Raw genomic sequence first — 9075 nt, 5'->3', positions numbered from 1 at the left:
TGAATGTGGTTTTTGTTCCACAGGCTGCAGGATTGTAGTTCTTCTTGCTTCTGCTCTCTGCCCTCTGGTGGATGAGGCTATCTAAGAGGCTTGTGTAAGTTTCCTTGGCAGGCGGTTTCTTAACCAATGTGCCACCAGGGAAGTCCCTGATTTTTTATCATTATTTTTTAAACATATTGGACTTTGTGGTTGAGTCATCTATTGTCTTTTTCTGTTTTCCACCCTTCTAAATATTATCCTCTTAAATATTATCCTTATTTTATGAGTATAGACACTATCATTCTGGGGTTATTAAGTCTTTATTAACTGTATGGTTTCTGGTTCCTAAAAATACTTTATTTTTTGCCTTTTTCACCTTATCTTTCATTTTAGTTTTACCTTGGGTTTCAGTTAAATCTGTTTTTTTTTCTCCTGTGTGTATGTTGGAGACTGGTTGGATTTGGTGGATTTAATAAGTGGGGCTGTTGATTGTGAGGTTCACTCTAAGGTGACTGGGGTCGGCAGTGTATGTGGGGACCTCTGACAATAGTGTGCTATAAGGGCTTCTGCCTGAGGAGAACATTGTTAACACTATTTTGGGCTCCAAGTTTAGGGAGGCAGAGGGTTCTCCGCACCTATGTATTTGTGTGTTTTTCATGGGATCAGTGATAGCACTATGGCCCCCATGCTGGATAATGTTGATACTTTGTGTAGTTACACATTAATTAACTTACTTCATTAAAATCTACCATCTTGCTGGGTGCTTTATTTTTGTTCCTTTTCTTTTTTTCTGCCTGCCTTTGTATTAATTTCTCATTTTATGATTCCCTCTTATCACTGTTGACTTTTTACTATAAAGCATTTGTTTAGTGATTACCTTGAGTTTAAAATCACAGTCACTCTGAAATACTATTACACCTCTTCATGAGCACCCAGTAACAGGTTGCTGATGAAGACCCTGCAGGTGGGTATAAACTCCTGTTGTGGCTCTGATTCCCAGAGGTTCTACATTCTCCTAGTTTCCTCCACTCAGTAGTTAATAGTTTGTTGGAAATTTTAGGTGATTTCTTCTTACCTGCCTGTATGGCACTCTCTTCTTTTTTGGTGGAGGCATGCCTTTTCTTAGATTTAGGGCTACTTGGTAATCCTGTGACCTCAGCTCTGATGTTTTGAGAAAAAGTTCTGCTTTTGTAGTTGGTCTGATTTTTTCTTTTGTACTGAAATGAGCATCATTTTTGTCAGCTTTCCATATCCTAGGCAGAAGTACAAATCGTCATCCATGTTCTTAAGAAAAGCATTCAGAATTTAATTTGTCATTAAGCATGCTTTTTTTTTGAGCTAACTGTAGAAGCAAGGTTTAATGCAAAAAAGTTACCAAAGACCCTGTAAATAGTTGTAATATTAATCTATACAGTGAATAACAGCTTCAGACTATTTCTGCCAAGATGGCTCAGTATCTGTTTCTAGTATATATTTCATAAGTACTTGATCCATCATTTTCCTTGTTTCCTGTTGGCTCTGTCAGTAGGAATCCTGAAGACTTCATGCAATTTGTAAGCTGTTGCCATCTTGCCTGGTACGTCACGTGAGTGGCAGGAGCACAACATCAAGTAATTCTCATCCCTGAGATATAAAGGAAGTAGCTGTTCCTGTGGGTTCCTCTTAGTATGCACTTTGTGAGTGCTTTTAAGGCTGTCCATGAATGTGTTCAATATCTTGCATCTGGAAAGAGGCAGGAAAAGGGTTACTGCTAGTCATCTTTGGGATTTAACCGTGTGTTAGGAGAGAACTCTTTTTTTTTTTTTTTTTTTTTTTTTTTTTACTGTAGGTTGGTCTCACTTGCATACTACTAGATGAGCCTGTGCAGACATTGAAAGTAGAATGCAGAGGTTTACCAAAACTTAATTTATTTGAATGTAACTACTGCTGATAATACTGTATTAAAGATGAAAATGTTGAATAAATGTCATGTTATGTAGTATATCAGTATAGAAAGTTTAAGCTGAGACTGTTCTGATTAATTTGGGACTCTGGGTATACTTGATGGTTATATTTTCTCGTACATTAACTTCATAAATCATTAAAATTTGGCATTTCATAACCTCCAGTACAATAAAGATTGGCGAAGGGTGCTAAATGTCATATTCGTATTTGTTGCCTTCCTGCAGTCTGTCTTATATGGATATGCTCTTTGTAAAATGCAAATCCAGCAGATGTCTGCAACGTCTGTATCTTTGTTTGGCACTTTTTGCCTGAAGGGTATCCCTATGCTTGAGTTTTATTCAGTCTTTGGAATGAGATCAGAGACCATTTCCTCTGATGGGCCTTCCCTGATACCCTCATATAGAATTAAGTATTTTATCTCCTGGTCTACTTATAAATATTCCTCTATTGCTCCATATCACATTCTGTTATAAAATATTTGTTGTAGATAAACTTCCCCTTCTAGACTTGAGTTCCTTGAGGACACAAAACATGTTTCATTTGTCTTTATATTCTGGTCCTTAATACAAACCTTGGACTTGATAGGTACTTAGTGACTGTTATTCAGCTGAATTATATTGTGTTGGTCATTTTGATGGTTCTGCTTAAAATGCTAAAAAATGTTACTTATATTTTACTAAAATCTAATGGGCATTTACATTTTTTCTCATAATGAAAGACTGAAATATTTCCATGTTCAGAATCAAAATATATCCTCTAAAAAGGATATATTGATATTTAAAATACCAATTAATAAGAAAGCATAAATATGAGTTAAGGGGTTTGGAGTTTTTTGGATACCTATATTTGTTAAATCAAGTCTGATACGGTAATCCTCAGTCATACCTTGAGGCATTTCACAAATGTGTTTGGAAATGTAGTTTTTGAGCAAAGGAAATAAAGTATTATATTTATCTGACACCTGAAACTATTCAGGAAGTTAAAAACTCTTATGATTGCAACATTACTGCTTTCTATTTGTTTCATTTGGCTTTTAGGGCATGGGGAAGATTAATCTACCTGATTAATCAGTAGCTAATTAAAGAGTTTGCAGGGCTTCCCTGGTGGCGCAGTGGTTGAGAATCCGCCTGCCGATGCAGGGGACACGGGTTCGTGCCCCGGTCCGGGAAGATCCCACATGCCGCGGAGCGGCTGGGCCCGTGAGCCATGGCCGCTGAGCCTGTGCGTCCGGAGCCTGTGCTCCGCAACGGGAGAGGCCACAACAGTGAGAGGCCCGTGTACCGCAAAAAAAAAAAAAAAAGATTTTGCAAATTTTCTAGGCTCTTTTCTATGTACAGTTGATTATGAAATTAAAAGATCAGTCTATTTAAAATTATATTTCAACTTGTTAATTCTTTTTTCTTCCTACACAGTGTAGTGACTATGACTTGGAATTTGGAACTGAGTGTTTGCATTTGGCTCTAAAATACTGTCACATCAAAGCCAAACTTATAGAAGGATCTCCTGACCTCTGGAAGGTAAGGGAGTTGGTACTTTGTTCTGTGTTGGTGTGTCATGCCTGAAGACGTATTGTCTACAAGTACAGACAATTTCCAGGTGCTTTAGAAGATAGAGAAGTATAAAAATATTTGGTTTCATATTGAAACAGTATTTCCAGGAATAAAGGTGTGTGTGTATATGCATACATAAAAGGCATTGAGTCTCACTAGGTTTTCTGAACCATCAAATATGGCATCATTTCTATTGCTCGGTTGCAAGAAAATTCTCACTGGGATAATTTATTCAAACAAATTCCATTTTAGCCAATAAGATTGTTTTATTCACAATTTTTGTGTGTGTTCTTTACATATAATCTTTTACTCTGTAGCCTTACCTTCAACTGGATTGAGAGTGCAACTCTGCTTCCCAAATTTACAACATTTCCTCACAGGCCTTGGGGTGGTAGCTCCAACTTAACTGGGTTGAAACACATATCTGCCAGTTTTGACCCAGTGGGGTTGGTGGCTAGAACCACTCACCTCCTCCTAAGAGGAATTGTGCTCTTTCCTTTGGTAAGGTTTGACTGCCTTTATGGCAGACTTCTTTCTTTAGGAGGAATGAAGTGGTTGTTGCACTATCATAGTTCAGTTTCCTGTTGTGGCAGGAGTGCTTTACAGCGTGACTCTCCTGTGTTTGATTGGGTAGAAATATGTTGAATTGAACAGTGTATTCTGAAATAGAATTATAGGGTCATATCATAGTTTTGAGTAAGTATTGCTGCTTTTGAAATGTTGAATGAAATCTTTATAAAGCATCTAACTAAATCTGGTTAGTAAACATTCATCCTGATTCTGAGATTATATGAATCTAAAAGCATATTTCATCATTGACGTAAAAACAAAACAAAAAGCCCTATGTGTTGATTAGGTATTTTGTAAGTCACGTGGTGGGCCTTGCTGCATGCTAAGATTTTCTCATACATACTTAAATTGTTCTAAGATTACAAAATATTGACATGCCTGAATTATTGCCTGGTGGAGTAAATTAATGCAGTCTTATTGCTCTTTTAAGAGTATCCTAATATCATCAACCCAGGGGCAAACATTTTATTCATTTTGTTTATCCTTTTCTATATATGGCTCAGAAGGTGATATACATATCAGTTGGGAGGATTTTGGTAGTAACCAATTAGGTATTTTGTTAAAGATCCTGACCCATGTCACCATAGACCTGCTAGACTTAATTTGCAGGCTATGTTGAGAAAAAAAAAAAGAAAAAAAAGTAAAAACTCAAGACATTTTATTGCTACTAACATGTCAGCACTCTCTGGCCTCATTGCTGATGTTTTAGGCTGTGTGAGTATCTACTTCTTGTGGGTATTCTGAGCCTTCTTTAAACTTGTGAAGTACCCTCAGGTCTGCAGGTGAAAGGAAAGCAGCACACTGCTCTTCTTTGAATTTTACACTCTGTCTTCGCAAATGTATTCAGTATTTTTGAGTGAAATCTCACATTGCACTGCTTCCACCAGCAGTACAGTATCACAGTTTTAGTCCTTACATCTTGGTGCTCTGGTTCCCTTTTATGTGTGACAAATGTCAGGGCACTGAACTGTGGTTGGCCTTTCCAAGTGCTTCTATTCATTGTCCTCCTGAGTCATTTCATAATGCTGCTGTGGGTTGAATTTCGTCCCACCACAGAAGATAAGTTCAAGTCCTAGCCCCTGGCACTTGTGAATAAACACTCTTATTTGAAAAGAGTGTTTGCAGATATAATCAAGTTAAGATGAGGTCAGATTGTTAAAGAGGTGGCCCTAAATCAGATCTGTAAGAATAGGAGAAAAGATTCACATACAGATAGGTGGAGAATGCCAGTGACAGTAGAGATAGAAATTGGAGTGATGCATCGACAAGCAAAGGAAAGTGAGGGATCGCTGGCAACCCCAGGAAACTAGGAAGAGATGGGGAAGGATTCTTCTCTAAAGCCTTCGGAGTGGGCAGTGGCCCTGCTGATACCTGGATTTCACACTTCTAGCCTCCAGTACTGTGAGAGGATATGTTCCTCTTTTAAGCCATCCAGTTTGTTGTACATTGTTATGTCAGCCCTAGGAAACTAATACACATGCCAAAGGGAGATATCCTGTTAGGCCCAGAGGGATCATTTTCACGGTATCACTTTCCGAACTGGGCCGGAGTGGGGAAGCCCTGCTCTTAGAATGTTTGAATAATGATGTGCCTTACCAGGATCTTGGATTCTAAAAGGGCATGTAATGCAGTGAATTGGGCAAAAAGTCTTTCAAATTGCAGTTTTGAGGTCTTTTTAAGGTGTCAAATTTCTTCTGTGATTGAGGGGTAGTTATTTTGAGTGCAAATGATGTAGTTGTTTCAGGTTCCCTATTTCCCTCTTCTGCCTCCTGTCTCATCATCCTCTACCTTTAAAAAATATTTTTGATATTTACTGGCTGTTCATTTAGCCCTATTTAGCTTTTTGATGATACTCTATGAGTTGTCTTTAGTATAAGCTTTTAACTTAATTTTATGGTTTTATTTTGCATGGATAAAGAGTATTACCATTGCTTTAAACCAAAGCAGTGGAATCTACACATTGAAATAAGTGTTCTAATTCAATACTAATTCCAACTATGCTACAACTTTTTACAACTTAGAGTTGAAAGAAGATTTAGTACAATTATGCTAAAACTGGCGTTGAACTTGGGTGGCAGGCCAAATACCTGGAACATGATTCAGAAATCTGACACAGTGAAGAGTGCACAGTGAAGAGAGTGCACATTTCAAGAGAATTTTCACTACCACAAAACAATAAGGCAAAGGAGGATTCTGAAATACAGAGCCAGGACACCTTCCCCTGCCCCTCAGAAGGTGAGGGAGTTCACCCCTGGTGCTGGGAAGAATGACTAGAAATTTCTCATGACCACATGTAGGACTGTTATTTCATCTGCTGCCAGAAATCCCAGGAGGAGTATTGTTTTATATTTTAAATACTTTTTTTAAAAAACAGAAGTAAATGCAAAAAGTCAGCATTCACCGTTGAGGCCAACCTTCCTGCAGTAGCTCCTCTGGGTTTAGAGGAAACATCAGTTTTTTCACATCACCATACAGCGTAGAGGACATCCTTGTGAATGAGCAAACCCCCTTCTTCTCCCTCCTTTCCCCTCCCTTACTGAACATACTCTTATTTTAGTGAAATTTCATCTAGTCTACGTAAGAGGAGACTACATTTAGTCTCCATTCCTTTAATTTATAGTTGTACCATATTTTTGTCCCAATATAAGGAGTTGGTCACTTACTATACTACACAGACCTAATTGAACAGACTTCTTGTTTCTAAGTGTTAGAACTGTCTTCAAGGCATAAAAGATTCATAATAAGTTATTGAAGAAATTTAACTGTATTCCATTGTCTGAAAATGCTTCTTTAGAAGGCATTGATGTGTCATCACATTATTGAAGTGACTGACTTTTGAGGATTTCTTTTGATGGGAATTACTTGTTTTAGATTCAAGTGTTCTAGCATCTTTGTTAAAAACAAAAGAAAATAGTCTCACTTTTTGCTTTTTAACCTCAAAAATACAATGTGGTGAAATTGTGTCTTTTTAGAGGTTTTCATCTAGTTATCCAGTCTAGAGGAAAGAACATTTTCTAGATAGACATAATTGATGAACTGGAAATCAATATAATATCCCCATCCAAATCTAAATTTGTATCTGTCTTCGAAATTTAAGATTTTCTGGCTTTATTCTAATTATTGGTGTACATACTCATTTTCTTATGAGGTGAAAGATGGAAGAACATTAAGTGTAGTCTGATTTATGTAAGATGGTGGCCAACTGGACTTGGCTCTGAGAAGTCTCTTTAATTTACCATATTGTCAACACAGAGCAAGACAAAGCAGGTACAATAGTGTCCTGTGGAACTCACCTTGAGGTAGCTGAGAGTGCTCTGGCCTAGGAGTTAAAGGTAACTATCTCTGTGGCTCTCAGTTTCAGGTTTCTCTTCCACTGAATATAAATATTATTAAAGCTAAATACTTAGATGAAATATTGCACAGAAGCACAGTGAAACAAAACAGGCAAAAACTGAGCTAAACTAGGTGAGTAGCAGATGTGGGGCTCTGAGCGTCAGCTGCACAGAGCTTCCACACTGGTCTTCCGGTGGCCCCTGAGCTCTAAGGAGCACAGTGTGAAAACCAGTGAATCAGAGGATTGAGGCTCTTCTATCACTAGGGCTGATTTTTTTTTTTTTTAAGTAACTGTTTTCCATACTGAGGTATTAAGCAAGGTCAAAGAAAACCTGCAGATCATACAGAAGAAAATCAATCTCAAAACTGATTATTAAACTTTTCATAAAATTAAAAATAAGGAAAGGACAATCCATATTACTGTAAAAGCTTGATAGAAAAAGAGTCATCAATTGAGAATTAAAATATTTTCGGTACTCTTCCCTTTGAAATATGGCAGCTGTTTTATTTAGAAAAACAAGGCTGTTTTTCAACACAGTACTTTATAAGTTTGTCAGAAATATTTTGTAGTTTATTTTCCTTAAATCAGTGTTTGTTGAGAATTATAGTTGAGGTTTTCAATAAGGCTTTATGTAGAAAATATTAAATAAACATCAAAAACTTTAATCTGTGTATAGTACGTATCCACAGCCAACAAGAAAATGTAGGCAAAAAGGTGAATTTTAGGGGAATTCCCTGGCGGTCCAGTGGTTAGGACTCTGCGCTTTCACTGCAGAGGGCACAGTTCAAATTTTGACGTCTTTCTTGTTTACACAATTACTTATTTAATATTAGTGTAGAAAGGACCTTTAGGTAATAATTCATGTAATTTATTCATAAGACTGATTCCAATGCAAAAATGTTGTCTTGCAAATATGCTAGAAAAATCATTTTAGTATTTGAGACCAAGTTTCTTTCATTTAAAAAACCAATTGTTAAGATAGATTTATTTGGAAAAAAGAATAAAGTACTTTCACAATTATTCTATTTAAATTTGGAATGCGGTTTTATCTCTCAAAGAAAGCAGGAAGGAATAAAAAATCAGCTATGGTAATTAGGCATCTTCCTGTTAATTTCTGATTTGAGTTTACCTTACATAGCAGACAGTTATAGGAAAAAAAAAGGCTTTTCTCAGTTAAATTGCAAATATTGAGTGATGATTTCAGACATCTAGTTAACTTTGGGTTTTCATGGAAACAAATGTGTTTTTTTAATATTTAAATATTTAATACCATGAGAGGTAGCTGTGTCCCCATTGCCTGGCTGAAGGCCGGGGTTAGAAGGTGTTCAGAGGCATTTAAAAGAATGAGTGGATGTAACTGACATGACAGGAGGCCTCTACCACAGGTGCGCGTGTGGGTTTGTGTTGTGGGAGCCCCGACTTTACAGCCTCTTCTATTGCCCCCGAAGCCCCCATGTGGCTCTGCTCTAGGCCTTGAGGCTCTCTGCTTCCTGTCTGTCTTGAGCTCCGCAGCCTTGTCTTTATTTGGTAAAATAAATAAATATTTATTTATTTATTTATGGCTGCGTTGGGTCTTTGTTGCTGTGCGTGGGCTTTCTCTAGTTGCCGAGAGCGGCGGGAGGGGGACGGGGTGGGGGGGCTACTTTTCCTCGCGGTGCTCTGGCTTCTCATTGCAGTGGCTTCTCTTTTTTTTTTTTT

The 9075-nt window shown here is 37.4% G+C and overlaps 1 protein-coding gene across 7 annotated transcripts in view; it reads left to right on the top strand.

The window, feature by feature from the left end:
* Positions 1-9075, top strand: part of CRPPA (CDP-L-ribitol pyrophosphorylase A) — a 466682-nt gene that overhangs the window by 106401 nt on the left and 351206 nt on the right. For all 7 annotated transcript variants that reach the window (XM_028490069.2, XM_055085022.1, XM_055085024.1 and 4 more), the window contains exon 4: positions 3336-3440. In XM_028490069.2, the coding sequence (XP_028345870.1) occupies positions 3336-3440 (105 nt within the window). The remainder of the gene's footprint in view (positions 1-3335; positions 3441-9075) is intronic.

This window comes from Physeter macrocephalus, chromosome 5 (genome assembly GCF_002837175.3).
Source record: "Physeter macrocephalus isolate SW-GA chromosome 5, ASM283717v5, whole genome shotgun sequence".
Taxonomy (NCBI): domain Eukaryota; kingdom Metazoa; phylum Chordata; class Mammalia; order Artiodactyla; family Physeteridae; genus Physeter; species Physeter macrocephalus.
The sequence above is the reverse complement of the archived record's forward strand: the minus strand, read 5'-3'. Positions and strand labels throughout refer to the sequence as shown.